The 20,567-nt window shown below is 40.4% G+C and overlaps 2 protein-coding genes across 2 annotated transcripts; one reads left to right on the plus strand and one right to left on the minus strand.

The window, feature by feature from the left end:
• Window positions 1-6,158: 6,158 nt before the first annotated feature.
• On the plus strand, window positions 6,159-10,013 carry LOC126586398 (ATP-dependent Clp protease proteolytic subunit-related protein 1, chloroplastic-like). The gene is made up of 9 exons (XM_050251235.1): window positions 6,159-6,501; window positions 7,893-8,008; window positions 8,147-8,350; window positions 8,482-8,586; window positions 8,697-8,759; window positions 9,029-9,140; window positions 9,275-9,336; window positions 9,416-9,598; window positions 9,684-10,013. Exons 1-9 carry the CDS (start codon window positions 6,255-6,257, stop codon window positions 9,768-9,770), a joined length of 1,179 nt encoding a protein of 392 aa, XP_050107192.1. The 5' UTR covers window positions 6,159-6,254; the 3' UTR covers window positions 9,771-10,013.
• A 5,131-nt stretch (window positions 10,014-15,144) lies between these two features.
• Window positions 15,145-18,529, minus strand: LOC126586399 (mitotic checkpoint protein BUB3.2-like). The gene is made up of 9 exons (XM_050251236.1): window positions 18,146-18,529; window positions 17,950-18,080; window positions 17,752-17,834; window positions 17,164-17,430; window positions 16,836-16,911; window positions 16,342-16,422; window positions 15,724-15,802; window positions 15,532-15,632; window positions 15,145-15,434 (listed from the first exon to the last, which is right to left on the minus strand). The coding sequence occupies exons 1-9, from the start codon at window positions 18,263-18,265 to the stop codon at window positions 15,347-15,349; spliced, it is 1,026 nt and encodes a 341-aa protein (XP_050107193.1). The 5' UTR covers window positions 18,266-18,529; the 3' UTR covers window positions 15,145-15,346.
• Between the last annotated feature and the right edge of the window lie 2,038 nt (window positions 18,530-20,567).

Consider the following 20,567-nt stretch of genomic DNA (forward strand, 5'->3'; position numbering starts at 1 on the left):
GGTGGCCGAGCGACTTTTGACTTCGCTAGAATCAACCTGAGTCAACGCCTTGCAAACGTATGGCTTATCTATCACTAGGCCGCATCCACACTAACGCATTCATCCTCGGTGGACGCATAGTTGACAGTAGGATTCTTGTAAAGCGTCCCCCGGGATGGCGTTTTCGAAACCTTCTCCTCGCGGAGCAAATAGTCATACTGTTCGACATGTTGGGCTAATTCGTACATGTCCCGAAAGTTTGACCCCAAGAATTTCTTTTTATATTTGACGTCTAACCCGTTCAAAGCAAGCCTAACGAATTTTACTTCGGGTAAAGGTACTCGGCACCAATTCCTGGCTGACTTGAACCTAGTAAGATAATCCATTGGTGATTCATCAGATGCCTGAGCCATCCTTGCTAACGAAGAAACTGACATCTCCATCCCTGGCCGATAAAACTGCTCATGGAATTTCTCGACCAACTCTTCCCAGTTCTGGACGGAATTGGGAGGTAAATTAATGTACCAAGCGAATGCCGAGCCGGTCAATGAGAAGTTGAACAGCCGTAACTTATGAAAGTCACTATTAACATCTCCGCATTGCGCGGTAAAACGAGCCACGTGTTCTAACGAAGATAAGGACGATTCACCGGCAAAGAGGCTAAAATCTGGAATCTTGAAGCCTTTAGGGTATCCAAACGTTTCCACGTAAGCCGGGTACGGATGGATAAACTTAGGAAACTTCGGCCCCTTTTTCATGGCCGAGTCAATCATCCGCTGGACTTCGGTCATATCAATAGGTGCTGCTTCACTCCTCTGGTTGGTTCCGTCTGACCCTCTGTTCGACCCTCCACCTTTTTCCAATTCAATTGGTTTGGGGCGAGCAGGAATAGGTTCGGCCGGTACAATTGGTAACGAATTGTTTCCCGGAGGGCAATGCTGGAGAAGATCGGAAGGCCTGCTGCCACCGACTTTACTAAACAACATTTCGAGCAACCTGTTCTGTCGCTCAGCAGAACTGACTATCGCATCATGCAATTTGTCGATGCCCCGACTAAATGTCTGCTCGACTGACCGAGACTGCTCGTCTAGTCGCTTTCGGAGAAACGACCTAGTTGGTGGGTCAGATCCTTCACCACCATCCTCGTCGCAATCTTCTATTATCCCTTCATTGAGAACGCACGTGTTTCTGTTAGGGATCTCTAAACCACGGGGTTGACCGCCGAGATTAACTTCTCTCTCTCGGCGAGTCGCGCTCGTGGACTCAGGTGTCGCAACGCTAAGGAGGTTCTGCGCCTGTGGCACACTCTGTCCTATGCTCTGACTCGGCAAATCGGCTGTCGACTTTCCCATAGCTGTTTTCTTTTTTACCGATCGTGTTTCAATTGGCATGAACTTCGTAGTTTAGCACTGGGTCCCACTGGGCGTGTCAAAATGTTGACCCTAGAAACTACAAAAACCTACGTGGCGCGCAGGCCGAGTATTTTCTAAGCTAACTACGTCCTTCGGTGATTGCGGGGCGTGCCAACTCGTCGGCCGAGCTCGGCCGAGGAGTAAATTTGATGATGTTGCGTCGAGCGCGCCGCTGACTTCTGTGTCTTGCGATTGCGGCCGAGGAAGGAACAATTCTCGGCCTCTTGGGTTCTAGAGCCTGAAGACAAGGCTGCTAATTTGCGAAGTTCAATCTCAAATTCGGCTGTCAATGTGCCGAATACAGTAACCTGGTAACACCTCACTTCGCCGAGAAGGCTGATGAGATGACCTCGACCAATAGGGATTCGGAAATCCTTCTCGACCGAGACTTGGATAGGTAACCAGTCGTCCTCGCCGCAGTGCTGTTGATGCCAACGGAAGATACTGCGAGACCGACTGACTCTACGGTGACAGAGCTATCTATGCCGACTTAAGATATCACCGGTTGCTTCCACAGTGCTGTTGATGCCAACGGAAGATGTGTCAGCGAAGAAAGGAAAAAGAAAAATCACAAGTTGTGAGAGTTTGCGCAGGGCAATTTTGTATTGATTTTGTAGGGGTCCTTTCCTGATGCACAGCGTCCCCTATTTATAGTACTGAACCTTGAGTCCAAGTTTACCTCCTACTCGGACTAGGTTTCCCTCTCCGGATCACCTCGACCAGTCCTACACCTATTAGGACTATGAACCTAGTCCTTAGCTAAACTGGATTAATTTCCTGGATATCCGATCCCGTCGAGACTCCCCATTGCACGAGGATTCGTCTTAACCGCCCTAGGTTTGGACTCCCACGGGTTGACCGATCCATGGTCCTTTTGCCGCCCGGCCTCCTGGGCCGAGAGTGATCCTACCCTCGGCCCAAACTATTATTTTGGGCCCAAACAGTAAGCAAGCAAAGTTTTATCCCTTTTTGGAATTCTTCTTCCCGATCGCCTAATCCGAAATCATAGCACAACACAAGTCGCCCTACCTCCGGAGGCTTTGGTTTGCCGCGGGCGGATCCACTTAGGTTTTGTCTTGAAAATGACTTGTAAATATGAAGCTATAAGGTATCATACCTTGGGAATTAACTCAAAAATTTGAATACGCGATTAGAATTGTTGATTCAATCAATCAGACCAATCTAATCGAAACCAATTATTGAATTTTAGTCTTCTTAAATATATAACTAGAGTCATAAGACACTGTATCTAAGTTGGTGCGTGATATTTTCTTTAACCACATTGAAATCTCTAATAAATTTTAAGGAGGCCACTTTATGTACATGTAAAATCATGATTGACAAAAGACTCAACCAAGTATTTCATTGATACGTTAGGTATATTTACAACAGCTTTCTTTGTACAATAGATAGTCCTACAAACTAATAAGAATTACAATTATAAACAAAAAATTAAATAAACAATTATAACTAAGAACATTGACTTTCTAACAGTACAAACTATCTTCTTGTAATTTAAATCTTTTAAATAACATCCTACTTTACCCTAAAATAATGCTTGGAGGCATATATAAGAGAGAAACTATGCAGATTTGGCTAAACAAGTGGTCGGAATTCGGAAGCCAATAGAATCAGCACAAAGAAATGTCGACATGGGGAGGGACGTAAGGCCATCTCCAACCGAAGGCTGGCTAGAGGGCTCGTTTGAGCCCTCTAGCCCTCCAAGATTCCCCAAGATATTAATATTTTAATGAACAGTACAGGACCATATTTGCCTCCGTCTCCAACCGAGGGCCAGAGGGCCAAAGGGCTCGTTTTAGCCCTGTCACAAAAAACCGTCTCCAACCGAGGGCCAAAGGGCCATAGGGCCAAACATAATTTATTATTTAAAAACTACAATTTAATGTTGTATAAATGGCCTAGGAAGTTATACGAAAAAAATAGAATTGAAAAAAAATATGAAACAAATTTTGTGAAATAAAAGTTATAGGAAAAAAAATATGAAACAAAATTTGATTCATATGAAAAGGAAAAAAAAAGGGGAAAAAAAGAAGTTTACATTCATTAAAAAAAAAAAAAAAAGTTTAAATTCATTAAAAAAAAAAAGAAAAAAAAAGAGGCCTAATAATACAACGGCTACTAGCCGTTATATTAAAAAACATTTCAAACTATTAGTGTCGGTTATAACCGACACTAATAGTAGAACTATTAAAAAAAAAGAATATCTTTAATGCTGTCGGCTATAACCGACATCCATAGGAAATCATTAAAAAAAAAATAGCCAGCCCTCCAGCCCTCTCCGATCCCGTGGGGCCCTCCCAGATTCCAGAGCCCTCTGGCCTAGCCCTCGGTTGGAGACGGTTTTAGGGCTATTTTCGGCCCTCTGACCCTCTGGACCCTTCGGTTGGAGATGGCCTAAGCTTGTTGTCCAAGTCATAGTGAGAGTGGCGGGGTCAAATTAACTTTGGCATACTCCATGATAAATCCTACCCTACAAGTTTGTCGGAGTAAGAGAGTCGAATTCTCTCTCTTCTATTTTTTTTTTTTTTTTGAGTCTCTTTCTATTTGAATGGTCACGATTAAGCAACGTCATTATTTTGTGTTGGCTTTATTTTAGAGAGATAAAGATAAAGAAGAAAACGAAAAAGGAGGGGAGGGGAGAAGAGAGGGAATGAGAGGTGATTCAAGGGGAAAGAATTTTATTCCGATTACTCTGTTATATATATATATATATATATATATCTATATATATGTATGTATAAAGTGAAAGAAGGTACGAGTAAAGCTGCACATAATCACTTCCATTCTAGGGTTTTGGTTACCGAATTTGATTTGATTTTAATTACTTGTATTAATCTGGATAATCATTATTAATTTTTTTCCTTTTTCTTTTCTGTGGTGTAGAGATGAATTGGAAACTTCAAAGAACCTAGGAGGAAACCCGGAAATGAACATATTTTACTATCTTATCTTTGTAATTTTGTCTTTTCATTTTTATTTTGTTTTCTGAGAAGAAAAAAAAAAAAAAAAAAAACTCACATGCACTGATCTGTTTGTTGGTAGAGGAAAATTAAATTTGAGACCATTGGGCACTAAAAAAAGTTTGTGTATTATATTTTACAGTTGTGCCATTAAAACATTTTGTAAGGTTATTTTTACTCAAACTTTGGCATCTTACCAACTTATGAATGCTTAGTTGTGAGTTGAAGTAGGCTGCAATTTGTGTTATGACCAAAAAAGAAAGTAGGGTAGAGATGGGTTGGTTTAGGTCCAACTAGAACAAAGGGATTAGGTAGTAAGGGCTAGTTTACAACTTTACAACGAGAAAGAGCAGCATGGGTTAGGGTTAACTTGGAAATTTTGATATGAGTTCAATTCAAATCAAATTAATATGTCAAATTTCAGTATCGGTGTTAGCAAGGTGGCCATGGGCTGGGCCCTCGATTCTAAGGTGGATGGAATAAAAAAGAAGACGGTGGATGGAGTGGAGAAGAACACTCGAGTTGGGATTGGGAGAAACGTTCCAGGTCAGGGCCTTGTATCCTCATATTCTTGGACCCCCCCCCCAACTGATAATTTCTTGGACCCACCTCGCCCTGCCTCATTTTGAAACCTAAATTATTTTGTCCCTGCCCTGTATCTGTACCAAACCGCCTCGACCCGCCCTGACCCACGAGCTAGGGCTCGTTTGCCCACTTCTAGTTAACATTGTTCGATTGTCATGTCTCGATCCCGAGTTACGTTCAGGATCAACACGTGACTTAAATTGTATCGGGACAACCACATAAAGTCAGGTTAGATTCAGTACTTCAATAAAATACATACACAATCATTTATAAACAAAATGTCGTAGTTTTACAAAGTGAATTATTGAAAACAAGCCATTGATTCAACATTATAGTATCATTTCTTTTTATTTAATGGTTGCACCTAACCTTAGGGTTAGACTATTTACATATCATGTGAAAGGATCAAGCCAATTGTAATTCACCATTTTTTTTCAAGCTTTAAAAAAAACTTGTACTTCCACAATTTCTCATGGCATTACTTATTCAATAACCACTCAATGGAACTCAACATGCATGAATAATTAGATTCTAGAATACTCAACGAAACCATATCGGAAGTGGGATTCCAAACCAACTCGACAAAATGTAGAAGAATATAGGGTTTCAGACTAACTCAACTAAACCTAATCAGAAGTGGGATTCCAGACCAACTCAGCAGAATCCAGAGGATATAGAGTTTTAGACTAACTCAAAGAACCGAATCGGAAGTTGGATTCTGGACCAACTCAAAGGAATCTAGAGGACTATAGGCTGCCAATGAAGGTGGTTCAAAGAGTGGTCAGTTGGTACCATGCTTTTAGATTGGCTAGTGGTCAGCCGAGAGCCCCAGAGCAATTACCTCAGGTTAAATGAAGGACACCAACTGATAGGTGGGTCAAGGTTAATGTGGATGGAGCTACACATCTGAAGCATAATGTGGGTGGAGTGGGGGTGGTAATCAGAGATTAGTCTGGGAAGTTCTTTGCGGTTGGGGCGTGGAGGAAGGACGGGATTGAGACTGCACTCCATGTTGAGCTGTTGACAGTGCTGGACAAAGAGCGATCCAAGTGGAGTTCCAAAGGAACAGACCATAAACACTCTCAATTACGTACTTTGAGGCCCAATTAGAAATAGATCCGACCCAACCCACACCCGCGAGCCCATGGATTATGGACTCTGTGGAGCATCTCCTATCTCACACGTATGCACCAAAACCTCATACTTCTCTTGGCCCTGTGTGCTTCCCTAAATTAACATTCTACTGCAGAACTCCACTGTCCTCAGCTCCGAGAAATCCCTCTCTCTGTGTTTATCCATGGCGACTTCTCTGCTTTCTCCGCTCTCAGCTCCGCCGTCAGCCGCCGTAGACAGCATCCAAGGTCGTCAAGCAGGCGCCTTTAATGCTGGGATCCCAAACACCTTCCTTCACGGCACCAAGGTCGTCGCTGCTCCACCTCTCTCTTCCGGAAGGTTGAAATCTCAGAGACGCTTCAAGTCTGCTTATGCCAAGGCTTCGAACCACGTTCCCAAGCAGTTTAGGCAGGAAAATCTTAAAGATGGATGTGAGTTTTCACTACCCTTTTGCCCATGTCGTCCAATTTTGTTTTAAGCGGGAATTTGCGATTCATTTCGGTCGGTGGATCAAATTTCCTATGTGGGTTTTGTTTCCTTTCCCAATTTTTTTTTTTTTTTGTTGTTTTTTTGGTTTTGGGATGGGAGGTTTTAAATTTCAATTGAGTTGCTGCGTAAAGAGGTGAATATAGGTACCGTTTGGTATGTGGGACGGACGGAATGAAGTGGGATGAGACGTTCCTTTTCTTGTTTGGTGCGCATAAATGTTCCACGGGATGAGTTTTGGGTAAATTTTTGTTCACGTGAAACACAAAATTATAACCTCTCCGTCTCCTTCTTCCTCCTTTTCCATCTGAGGGCATTTTTGCTCCCTCTCCGTCCCGACCCATTCCGTTCCGTCCCATCCCGTCTGCATACCAAACGATACCATAGGGAAAGGTGAAACTTTGAATATTTAGTTGTTAAGCGCATGATATTTGAGGGGACAATAGGTTTTATTTGGTTGAATGTAGTAAATTTAGACAGGATTGAGGGCAATTTCATGTTGCCATGTTACTATCAGGCATCATTATATACAGGAAGAGGAACTGTTGGCTGAACTAGAGTGGTTGTGCTCTATTGGTATGTCTAAAGTAGAATGAGACTGACCATAGTTTGGTTGGAGAAGTCAAGAGAAGCGCGTAGTTGAGGATTGTATAATTTGGATTAGTTTACGTCTATGTGTAGTGGTTGAGTGTACCCAAAAGTACTAAAAGTTCAATGCTTATTATACTTGGGCATTATTTATGGGCTATGTCGATAAAGGTTTTGTAACCATTGATGTTAACAACTTGTTCGTGTAAATCTGGTTTGCAATCGTTGCCTGTGTAGGAATGGTCTATATTTTCAATGTGGGACATGGGTTTCAAAGCCCGATTGCCTCGTCAGCTTACTGTATGTATTGACACTGATTTAATATTTGCCTTCTTCACTTTTTGTAATCTTCCTCACTTACCAGTATTCAAAGTCCCTCTTTTCATGCTCTGATACCAAAGTTTAGAACTCATGGGCTGAACTTGCTCTTGAAAATGGGTTTGCAAGAGAAACAAAATCAATACCCACATCTGCTAGAAGAGGGTGGTTCTGTTTTTTATTCGATGGGGAAAGTTTGTACCTTAACGATTAATATCAAGGTTTTTAAGGTTGCCATTATCATGGATCTTAACATCGGAAGGGATTCTTCTGATATATCAATATTGCAATTTGATTCAATCCTTTTTATGCTCATTTGAAACGTGAGTCTTCTGATGCTTTAATTTCCAAAGAAACTTGGAATGCCGATTATAATAAGAATGAAAAAGTCTAATTTCCTCCTTGCATTCTTCATTGTTCTCATTTGCAGTAATGGATAATTTTAAGAATGTGCCCCATTATCTATATGGCCTTTCTCCTGCCCAAATGGACATGTTCATGACAGAAGATAATCCTGCCAGACGTCAGTCAGAAAAAGTTACAGAGGTTCACTCCCTATGCATCTTAACCAATTTTAAGTAGCTCGATATTAACAGAAGGGCTAAGTGGATTTCAGTTAAACTAAACTAAATATGGCATATCAACTGACTAGACATGTTCTTCTTATCCAAAAAATTTTCACAGCAAAGCATCTCATCGGCCAACAACTACTTGAATCATGGAGGAATGTATAGCATGTCAGGCATGGATGGCAAGGGCCCTTCACAATACAGTATGAGTGTGAGCATGTATCGGGGAGGTGCAAGAGGAAATGGAAGACCCCGAACTGCTCCTCCTGATCTTCCTTCCTTACTTTTAGATGCTCGGATATGCTATTTGGGCATGCCAGTAAGAGATTATATATATATGTGTGTGTGTGTGTATTTTAATTATATTTTTGCCAACAAGATTCTTTCTTCTCGAACCATTTTTTCATTTTGTACTGACTCAGCATTTTACTTTTTATCTGACTTCTGTAGATTGTACCAGCAGTAACTGAGCTTCTTGTCGCTCAGTTTATGTGGTTGGATTATGATAACCCTTCGAAGCCTATATACTTGTACATAAATTCATCGGGGACACAGGTTAATATTGGAAGTAATTATGAGTGCAATATAACATCAAAAGGTTTCCCCCATCATTTTCACGATTTCAAAGTATTACCTATCCGTATTAATTTTGTGGTACATTTTAGAATGAGAAGATGGAGAGTGTTGGATCTGAAACCGAAGCATATGCGATCGCTGACATGATGAGCGTAAGTATTATTATCAACTCTTGGAGGTTTTCTCTTTATATCTATTTATAAATGGAAATCAGTTAAGTTACGCAAAGACAATGGTAATTTTCACCGTGTAGCATATTTGTCCGTTATATAGGATGATATATTTTTGCAAATGTGCAAAAATCAGTGCCATGCCAGTATGTAGTCTGTCATCTCATTGGGAAATAATATTAGTTGAAAAGCCCTAGCATTTTCTTTTCCTACCAAACTGTCTGACCTGCTTTTGATTTATCTGCACGCAGTATGTCAAATCAGATGTGTATACTGTGAATTGTGGCATGGCATATGGTCAAGCTGCACTGCTTCTGTCACTTGGAGCAAAGGGTTATCGTGCCGTACAGCCAAATTCCTCCAGTATGATTCCATCTTCAAATGTAGCATACTTTGGACACATTTTCATACAATACGGGAAGCTGTAAAGAGGGTGTTGTTTTTTGCACCCCTATTTTTGTGCACTTTTTGATCACTGTTATTATGTTGAATCGCAGCAAAATTATATTTACCAAAGGTCAGCAGGTCAAGTGGGTCAGTCATCGACATGTGGATTAAGGTACTTTGTCACGTGTTCTCTGCTCTCCATTTTCTCTCCATCCCCTCTCTCACTCATGTTCTGTTGAAACTTCTATCAGGCCAAGGAATTGGATGCAAACACAGAGTATTACATTGAGTTGCTTGCAAAAGGAACAGGGAAGTCCAAGGAAGAACTATCTAAAGACGTCCGGCGGCCCAAGTATTTTCAAGCACAAGAAGCCATAGAGTACGGAATTGTAGACAAGATAATAGATTCACGTGATGCAGCATTTGAGAAACGGGTACTATTTTCGTTGCAATTTTTTTTTTCCATTAATCTCTCTGCTGCGCCTCTTGCAAGTTCTGAAAGAGAATTTCTTTGCTCAGAATTACGACGAGATGCTTTCTCAATCGAGAGCTATGAGGAGAGGAGCAGTGGGTGGTCCACAAGCAGCTCCATCTGGACTTAGGTGATTTCAAAGAAATAAACAAAGGAAGGATTTGAGCTAGCCCTCTCGTCTCTTCCGTAGCTAGTGCATTGGAGCCGGGTTCTGGCTTAGGACAGTGATTACGACGACCCATTTTGTGATGCTTCTGATCCCGTATATGCAGGTAGTTTCGGGAAAGACTTTTGTCAAATAACCTATGGAATGTTGTCTCCGGGGAAGCAAACTGCTTGTAGAACCAAAACTATTTAGAAAGCTCGTTTATTGTTTACTTGTGGGTATCATCAGTGTATTAAATATCGATAATATCAGCGATATTTCGCCGATATTATCGTTTTTCAGAGGCTCCTATATTTTCCCACGTATCCTTCTCATTATTGTCAAAATATCGCGATATTATCGATATTATCGATAATATCGCGATATATTTGATATTATCGAAAAAGTCGTCATGGATCCGTCGTCGGAAAGGCAGTCGAGGTTGCGTCGTCCCCCCAGCTGCCCGGATATCTCTGCAATCCATGCTCATACCCAAGATCTGCGCCTCAACGACGTCGATTCCCCTACCGTTGTCGAAGTCGCGACGAAAGAGCTCGTAGAACGAATCGCAGTTGTAGATCCAGAACCCGTGGTCTATCCCCACAGCGAAGCAGGTGTGGTCTTGGTTGAAGCAGACGTGGAACAGAGACGGAGGCGAGCGCGGCGCCGGTGGCGCAGGCTCTGAGGGGAAGAGGAGAATGGGTGGTTGTTGTGGAGGTTGAGGTCGGGGTTTGGGGGCGATTGGGGGTCGTGGTGGTCTTCGCTGGAGTCAACGACAGAGGTGGGGTTGTTGTCGGTGGGATCGGTGAGGAAGGCGGAGAAGGATAAAGAGAACTCGCCAGAGAGTTCCTGGGTTCGCCGACGAGGCGGAATACGCGGACGAGGAGGAAGGCGAAGGAGGAGGAGAATGCCATGTGGAAGAAGGATCGAGAAAGGTCTCAGTGTGTGTATGGGAGAAGGGAGAAGAGAGAAGGATCGAGAATTCGAGAGATCTGTGAGATCTGTGTGTGTTTGTGGGAGAAGGGAGAGGGAGAAGAGAGAAGGATCCAGAGACGAGTCGTGTGTGCGTGTGTTGTTGTGCGTGTGTGGTGTGCGTGTGTGGTGGCGTGTGTGATCCCTGTGTGCGTGTGTGTGTGTGTGTCGATGGCGTGTGTGTGTAGGTGGTGTGTGACGGTGTGAGAAAAGAAAGGCATCTAAATAATTCAACTTTTACAACTTTCAGGAATGGTACAATTTTTGACAAGACAAAAATAATGGTGGTTTCATGCATCAAGATTCAAAACCGTGTGACACGCGTGATATTCTTTCACATTCTTAGAGGTGAAGTATAAGATGATCACATATTTTTTGACCATGGACAAAAATAATGGTGGTTTCATTCAAAAGCATCTAAATAATTCAAAACATAGACAACTTTTATAATTACAACTTGTACAATTTTAGAACATGGACAAAAATAATGGTGGAGTATCAAACCATGGACAACTTTTACAATTTCAGACCATTCAAAATCGTGTGCCACTGTGTTATTCTTTCACATTCTCAGAGGTGGAGTATCAGATCATCACACATTTTTTGACCCTTCAAAAATTAAAACCTCTATTACACCTTTTCGTTTCTTCTTCTTCCGTTACCCCTTTCAGAGTCATTCCAGATCTATTCCAGAGGTTCAACACAAAGGGTTCCATATTTAAGGTAAGTTTACGAACTTATATTTATATTATTGTAATTTATACTTGCATGTTAATTTTTTGAAGTAATTAAGTAATGTTGTATAATTATTCCCTAAAATAATTTTAATATGTTTAATGTTATTTATTATTTTATTATCAAATTGGATTATTATTCATTAATATTAGGTTTTATTATTCCATATTATTTTTATAATTACTTAAATTCTTATAATCATTTTCTTTACTTCCTATTTAATTCTTCTGTAAAATAACTTTACTTCCTATTTTCTTTACTTCCTATTTAATATGTTTCTGTCACTACTATATTTTTTGGCCAAAAAATAATTGCCTAATTTTCATGAAAAATAAATATAGATACGTTTAAGATGTCCAGTGAAGTTACTAAACGTGATCCAGCTTGGGAACATGGAGACCCAATAGACGGAAACAAACATGGCACAATTTGCAAATATTGTGGTCGGGTAATAAAGAGTGGCGGAGTGACACGACTTAAGTATCATCTTAGTGGATTAAATCCAGCATATAATGTCCAACGATGCAATAATGTCCCCCCAGAAGTGAAGGCATTCATCAGCACATTATTAAAAAATAAAAAACAGCAGAAGGAAAAGATAACACATGGAATGGAAAATATTCGAGCTGGGCTACGAGGAGAAGTCTATGGCCAAGCGGTTGACAGTGATGATGATGACAATGAGGACGAATGTGATGATGACATGGGACCTGAAGAACGACGCAGTTTGAAACAAGCATTATGTGCCTCCAAACAGTCAGCATGGGAAAGAGAACACCTTCATAAAATTTCTAATAAAGCACAAGGTTCCGGGACAAGTGGTGGTGCACAAATGAGATAGGGAGGCAGTCTTAGAGAATCACAACCAACACCACCAATAGCCCCAAGTTTATATAAGTCATTCAAAGCACGTCAAAAGAGTGTTTGGAGTTATTTCACTGGAGGTAATGTGAAGGAGGGAATGGGGCGTCTAATTAGCAAGTTCTTTATCTATGAAAATGTCCCTGCTGAGAAAGCATCATCACATCATTTCAAAAATATGGTAGTGGGATGTCAACAGGCCGGTGTTGGAGTACAACCTCCCACTCCCTATGAGATAAGAAACAAATATTTGGATATGGAGTATAAAGACATTGGCGAGTATGTTAACAAGTTGAGGTCAAAGTGGGAAACTAATGGTTGCACAATCATGTGTGACGGATGGACTGGCCCGACCAGATTGTTTATCATAAACTTCATGGTATACTCCAAGGGAAAGACAATTTTTTTGAAGTCTGTTGATGCTTCAAACTATATAAAGAACTACAAGTATATTTACAAATTATTGAGGGATGTAATCATGGAGGTGGGAGGGCATAATATTGTCCAAGTCGTGACCGACAACGGTTCTGCATTTGTCAAAACCGGAAAAAAGTTAATGAAGCATCATAATGTGTTTTGGACATCATGTGTAGCACATTGTATTTATCTCATGTTTGAGGCAATGGGGAACAAAGAGAATGTTGCTACTGTGGTAACAAGAGCTAGAACGATCACAAATTATATTTACAATCACGGTTGGTTGTTGGCAAAGATGCATGAATTTTGCAAAGGAGACATTATTCGTCCAGCTACCACTCGATTCGCCACCAACTATATTGCATTAGATAGCCTACTTAAGAAGAAAGCAGGGTTGAATCAACTATTCACTAGTGACGATTGGGCCAACCACAATTTGAGCCGCTCAAATGCAGGTCATATGGTGGAAAGTATAGTGCTTGATCATGCTTTTTGGACACAATCAGAACATGTGTGCCAAGTGTTTGAACCTCTTTACAAAGTTTTACGGATCGTTGACACAGAAATGTATCATATTATGGGGGAAATATATGAGTTGATGCGTGTAGTGAATGATGAATTGAAAAGAAAACATGGTGCAAGGTGGGTCATAAAGATAATTGAAGACCGATGGTATAAAACATTATACCACGATTTGCATGCAGCAGATATAAATTATGTCATAATTTGCAATTCATTTCTTTAGTTGCATAAGTATTATTTCTCTTATTAGAGTATGTGTTTCTTTGAACAGCATATTATTTGAATCCTCGATACCAATACAGACCCGGTGTTGGAGATGATGGTACCCTTATATGTGCTGTACATAATGTATACTCTAAATTAGATCCTGCATCACCAGCAGTTGGCCAATTTGGAAATGAGTTACACAATTACTTAAATTATAATAATTACTTTGTTGGATTAAACTAACACGATTTATTGAATTCAGCTAACATGGTTTAAAGATGCAAGAAGAACTTTTGGAGAACCAACATCAGTTGCTGCTCGAACAAAAATGTCTCCTAGTGAGTGTAAACATATTTCACGATAAGTTTATAATAGAATTTGTTAGAGTTATTAGGCTTATCAACATTGTTTTTCATTGTAGCTGAATGATGGATCATGTATGGGACCGATACACCAACTGTGAGAAAGTTAGCAATCAAAGTATTATCATAAACAGCTTCCTCATCTGCTTGTGAAAGAAATTGGAGCACATTTGCACTTATACACACAAAGCAAAGAAATAGGTTGGCTCATAGTTGGTTGGAAAAATTAGTTTATTGCTACTACAACATGAAGCTTCAAATTCAAGATAAGGAAGCAGAAATAGATCATGTCAACCGTGGTGACCCACTAGATGTGTTTGATATTGTTGCTAAAGATGATGATACAGAGGGTAACCAACTTTATCAATGGATTAGACCTCTTCATTTAGATGATGATGAAGGCAACCCAGCTCCCAAAGTTGCTGAAGAAGCACGTAATGAAGGGATAAATGTAGAAAGAGTATTAGCGGAGGAGGTGGGATCTAGTAGCGCTAACTCTTTGGAAGAATTTTTGCGCCCAAGACCAAGAAACACTGGAATTCCACCTTCTTCCAATCCTACACAACCACAACATCGTGCTAATACTAATGATAGCTCTAGTACAAGATCAGAAGGAGACTCACCTACCACCAGAGGTGGGAATGATGAAGGATATAGTGGAGCTGGAGGTAGTGGTGGTGGATATGGAAACTATGTTGGACCACCTCCCGGATTTATGAGCCCCTTCACTGGTGAGGCAAACTTCACGCATGCAACACAGGATGAGGACCATGGCAGTAGGCGGGCAGGACCAGGAATTGATGTCATAGGGAAGGACTATACTCGTAGAGAAAGAGGCAAAGGGATTTTGTCAAGTCAAGAAGATGACTCGTTATCTATAACTTCGGACTCTGTTGGAGTGGGAAGTAGTAACTATGGTTATACTCATAACCAACCATTTCCCTACCCTTCATATCCCATTCTTGTTAGGATGGAATCGAGCGACTCATGGAAACAATCCGAGACTCAATCTTCAAATGATTTTGCTTATGAACAAGGTCAACCAATCTTGGGTCCATATGGGTGGCATGTTAACAATTACATGCAAAACTATTTTGGGGATTTATCATTTGATAACTACTCTTCACAATACACTCACTCTACACATGGAGATGATGAAGATAGTGAAAAATTTGAACCTCATAGTAACTCTATGTGATACTAAGTTACTCATGTATCTTATCCTGCAATGTATAAAGTGTAAAATATTGTACTAATTCATTATATATAAATGAACTCAAAAACCGATTGGAAAGGAGGCATTCTATGTAAGATGAAATCATAACAAGTGCGTTACAAAGCATCATCGTTTCTAACAGCGGAAGAAGTTTCGGAAGATGGCCGAAGACTGGTACACATGGTCTCTTTACATATTTTGGAGCCTTACATCGTCAAATTAAACAAACATATCCGGAGTAACTAATACGAAAGGCAAAATACTTTACTTCATTTACGCTGGCGGATTAGGGTACGCTTTTGGCTTTGGCTTGACCTCTATCTCATTTACGCTTCGAACGAAGATGGCATCTGGCTCGTGGCTGCAAGATGAACAGATGACACATTAGATGGACACATAAATGGATGGACAGATGAGTAAAGTGATGGAGAGGGAGCGAGCGACAGAGATGTGCTTACGGTTTATCCCCCTCTTCATACGTGTAACTTGAAGCCACAGCCAATAGGCGGCCATCTCTGCTAAAAGAAAGCGCCGCAATGCTTGTTGGGTACTTGGAGTACTGGCAAAGACGAGCACAATGAAAATTTGTTATAATTGTAATTTCTCCATGGGAGAATTATATATCAGTGTCGCCTAAGGCAAAATATTACCTGATACAGCCTCTTCTTGTTGTTCCCATCCCATACGTTCACATAGCCATCGCAACCTCCAGTAGCGAAAGTACCATAGCTGCAATTGGATTGCATAAAAGGGCTAATAAGATAATGCACAAGGACTAAAGAAACTGCTAGCATCACTACTCATACAATAAGCAGTATGATCCCAACTATCATCAAGCAAAAGTATGTACCAATTTCTAGCTTGTCCACATGACAGTCAATGATGTACAAGAATCTCATTCTCAAACTCCTCTGATAAACTTTATTAAAGCAAGAGGTAAGTGAATCCGAAATTACTAAAGCCTCCCTCGAGCTTAATTTAGGTTTTAAATACCTACATAGCGACTCATAGATCAAGTATAATCCAAGCCATAATCTATCACATAAACAAGGAACAATTCTGATCCTTATTTTCCAAACCATTCAACCAGAGAATAAACCTTGAACGAAGTTGACTACTATGAAATTCCCAGATGTAACTCTTGTAGCTACAAGATGCTTTCAACAGGAAACCAGACATGATCTATCTTTTTTATGACATCAATAAATCAACGCATAAAAAGTTTACGAGTTTAGTACGCAAAACTTTAACGGAAGAAAGTAACTTACATGGGGTGGAATGCAATTGCATTTACTGGGTACACAATGTCCCTTCCAGCCTCTGATTTTCTATGACACTTAAATGCATATCTGCACAAAGGTTATTACCATTAATAAATTAAGAACGAAGACGCTGTTTGCATGATATTACATTTATGCATGCCTGCATTGCGAAGAATAGTATCCTTGAAGGGCCCTATCTCCAAACCAGTTGACCAGGCACAAATCAGTGTGACCATAAGAGGAATGCTGCAGTTATTCTACCGAAAAACCTACAAGTGTACATTGGTGATACATTGGTGAACTAACAGAGGCACACTTTATGATGATGCCACACCCTCATTTATGAAGAGAGAATCATACATATATCAAGAACAACTTATTTAGTGGTGGTGGCATCAAAGATGTGTACATCTTAAAGGATTCCTAAAGATAGGAGGCAATGAAACTGAAAATATCAGTCAATGTAAAGAAAAATTTCTCACTGATAGCTGAATACATACTTTTTGGTTTGACTAGCCTCCGAAAGATCAAAAAATTCCATTGCAACCCGTCCTTCAACAGAACTAAGAGCATAACCTGCAAAATGTGATCACAGAATCAAACATGAAACAACCAACAACATCGATCAATTCCATTCCCCAAACAACTTATATTTTGTAGCTCATATTTTTTTAAAGGTACCCTAAAACGGAAAAAGCCCTTTTCTGTGAGCAAGGAAAACCAGTGGGGATGGTTAGCCACAAAGCAATGCAATACCCAAAGTACCAAGTGCAAGAAAGAAATTTTTTGTGAGGTAGTGTCCTGAAACAGAAAAGCTATTAAAGTTACCTGTTCCATTAGGATAACAACGCACACATCGAGTTTGGTACTTTAATGAAGACTCCCTCCGTTGCTCAGGCTGGGACATATTTCTCAAATCATAGACATTGACATGTCTTCCGGCGGTTGCAACCACTAACCGGTTTCCCACAAGTGAAAGAGAATAAACACGCTCGGGTTGTGGGTATGACCCAACAAGGGTTTGCTCCTGTCCACTTGCACCTCTAGGGTCCCAACACTTCACTGTTTTATCCCAACTACCAGTGATCAACTGACCTGATATTATTTGCACATAAGAGAATTGGTTAGAAACTCAAAGTCTTACATTATAAGGAAACAATTTTTTTTGCTTTCAAACTTACATAATTAAATGTGATTACCGGAAATACCAATTACAGCAGAGATCATGATTTAAGGTCGTTTATAGTCATTCAACGTCAAAACTCCATTCATACTAATAAAGCAACTATTACAACTACGCACGCTACAAAATCTGATCAATCAACCGATTTGGGGCAAAAAATTCTTCAGAAAAGTTCTTCAAGTTTTGATTGGAACTAATTTCAAATGTAAAAATTGATGGTTTGAAGAACATACCTGCTGCATAAGAGTACTCGATGCAACGCACTGGCGCGTCGTGCCTTCCTAAGATGTCCTCCTTACTGGAGCTGAATACGAACCTGGGGTATTGACATAGATACACAAAGCATCAGAGTTAAGAGATGGGTTTTTACAGCAATTTCCGAGCAACCAAGCAGAAAAAATTAGGGATTTTGGGTTTGTGATTTTAATTACCGCCTGACGGTGTTGTCGGCGCCGGCGCTGAACCCGGAGGAATCGTCGTGGAAGCAGCAATCGAGTACGGGACCGCCGTGCATGAATTCTCCACGCAGCACATCGGCGCTGGCGTCGTACAATCGGACTGTCTGCGAATGAGAAAGAGGGATTAGAGAGGAAAAGTGGGGAGAGGTAGGAGGAGGCGAGGGCGTACCTTGTCCCAAGAGGAGACGAGCAGGTGATCGCTGTGGTTGGAGAAGCGGAGGTTGGAGATGCCGTCGGTGGGGGGGTTGGAGAGCTCTCGGCCTGGCGCCGGCGGAGGCACAGCTGTCATGGCGCGATGGTTCGGAGGGTGTGCGAGTAATGTGATGGAGAGAGAAGGAATGAGTTTTGGGGTTTATGAATTTTGAGAGTGTTGAGATGGAGAGTGGAGTGATGAGAGAGAAAGAGAGAGGGAAGGGCGGTTTGAAAATGTACAGAAAAACGGCGGTGGTGGTTTTGTTCCAGAGGTTTTCGAATTCAAACGAGGGATGAGGAGATTGAGGATACTCTCCTCATCCTTCCATTTGAGTTAGAAATCATTACGTTTAATTTTAAATAAAAAATTAAAATAATTTAATAGTACGATGAACGGATACAATGTGAAGATTTATAAGATCCTCCCAAAGAGAATCCTGATGGGATCCAAATCCTCAAGCAAGGGGATGTCTTTTTGCTCCTTTCAAAATAGGATAATACTAGGGAGACCAAAATTTTAGATAAAATTTGTAAATTAAATGACATGTCACTAACATGATGCTTCTTTAACTTAAAAAATAATAATAAAAACTAAAACTAAAAGATGCTTATCTATCTTGTATGTGAGAAAAAAAATAAGGAGTTGTTATTAGCAGTTCAAAAATCTCATTTTACACTTCAAATTTTGTATAATTAGAGAGGAAAAATACATGGGGTGTGCTATCTACATACCCCATCTTACTTCTCACACATCACTTAATAATTTATGTCCGTTGATCTTCTTCAATTCATCTAATCCAACGGTTGAAAATTAAAAATGTGTGTGAGAAGTAAAATGGGGTGTGTGGATATCACATCCCAAAATACATATGTGAGGAGTGTAGAATGAGATTTTTGAAGCACTAACAATAATTCCCAAAAATTAAGATATAAAAAAAATGAACATAAAGGAAGATAGTATGGTAATAATTGTCAACAAAGTGGAGTTATTTTAAACTTTAAAGAGAAAAAATATATATAAAGAAAGGAAAACTCAGCAAAAGAAAAAAAGAAAAAAAAGCCTCGTGACTTCTTCATCTTCTTTGATGGGAAGAAAGACAGCCTGCAATCAGAAAATTTCAGATCTAGGCAACTCAAAAAGAAAAAAAGAACGTCCAATGAATGCCTCAAGCGCACCTCAACCACCCAGGCATGGCCCAATGAAGCTTAGGCGAGTTTTTCATCGACTTCTGCAAAACAGAGGTGATCATGACTTCAGAGCACTTTATGTAGACTATACAAAGAAGACAATCATGGCTCTCAAGCACTTTATGATATGAAAACAAAATTTCATAGTAGATAATTTCAATAAACTCAACTTGCCTAGTTTTGGTACTTTAGTGAACCACCAAGTTGACAACCAAACTTGCACATGGCCACAAGACTTGAGTATAAATTATTTTTAATTAGTTCTCCTTAATTAAATTTAGGGTAAATTACATGGTAACCCCTCAGGTTTGAGATCTATTACAACCCTGTTGATGCACAAAACCGGAGGGGTCTTGGAACAACGTAAATCCGACCGTGAATCTGTAAGAAATGTAAATAACACAAGATGTATCGCGGTTCACCCCAAGGTTTGGGCTACGTCCACACTGATATTGTATTTCTGAGGAAGAGAGAGCTTTGAATATGAGAGTGAGAGCTTTGAGAGAACTTAGAGCTTAGGGGATGTGAAGAGGCCTTTCGTTTGTGAGGGTGAGGATGCCCTTTTATAGAATAAGGGCTCTTCCCCTTTTTACATATTTGCCCCTCCATTTATTACATAATTACATTTGAGTCCCCCAAGTATTTATACGAGGTCTAAATACGGATGCCCTAAGTATGATATAAGCAGTAATCCCCCAAGTCTTCAGTCAAGAGAGTCTTTTGGCTGAAGACTTGAAATTCAGTCCATGTGTGGGCCGAAGTAACTAGATGTCATCTAGAACTGATACTCGATATGAAGCGGTGTCCAATCTGAAATGATGCTCAACTAGAAGTAGCACATGTTGCGAGGTTGTTCTGCTTGTAGCTTATGTTGCCTTGGTTAGCTCAGCTTGTGGTGTTTGAAGGTGACGGAGTCCCTTTTATAGAATAAGGGCTCGCTCATCAATACATAAATATGGGCTAGAGTTGATGCTCGCGGCAAGGCGGTTGCTCAGTAGGCGGTGATGCTCTTTAATAATGGTAAGGGAATCCCTTTTATAGAATAAGGGCTCGCTCCTCAATACATGAATAATGGGCTAGAGTTGATGCTCTCTAATGATGGTGAGGGAGTCATTTTTATAAAATAAGGGCTCGCTCCTCAATACATAAATATGGGCTAGAGTTGATGCTCTTTAATGGTGGTGAGGGAGTCCATTTTATAGAATAAGAGC

This window comes from Malus sylvestris, chromosome 10 (genome assembly GCF_916048215.2).
Source record: "Malus sylvestris chromosome 10, drMalSylv7.2, whole genome shotgun sequence".
Classification (NCBI taxonomy): Eukaryota; Viridiplantae; Streptophyta; class Magnoliopsida; order Rosales; family Rosaceae; genus Malus; species Malus sylvestris.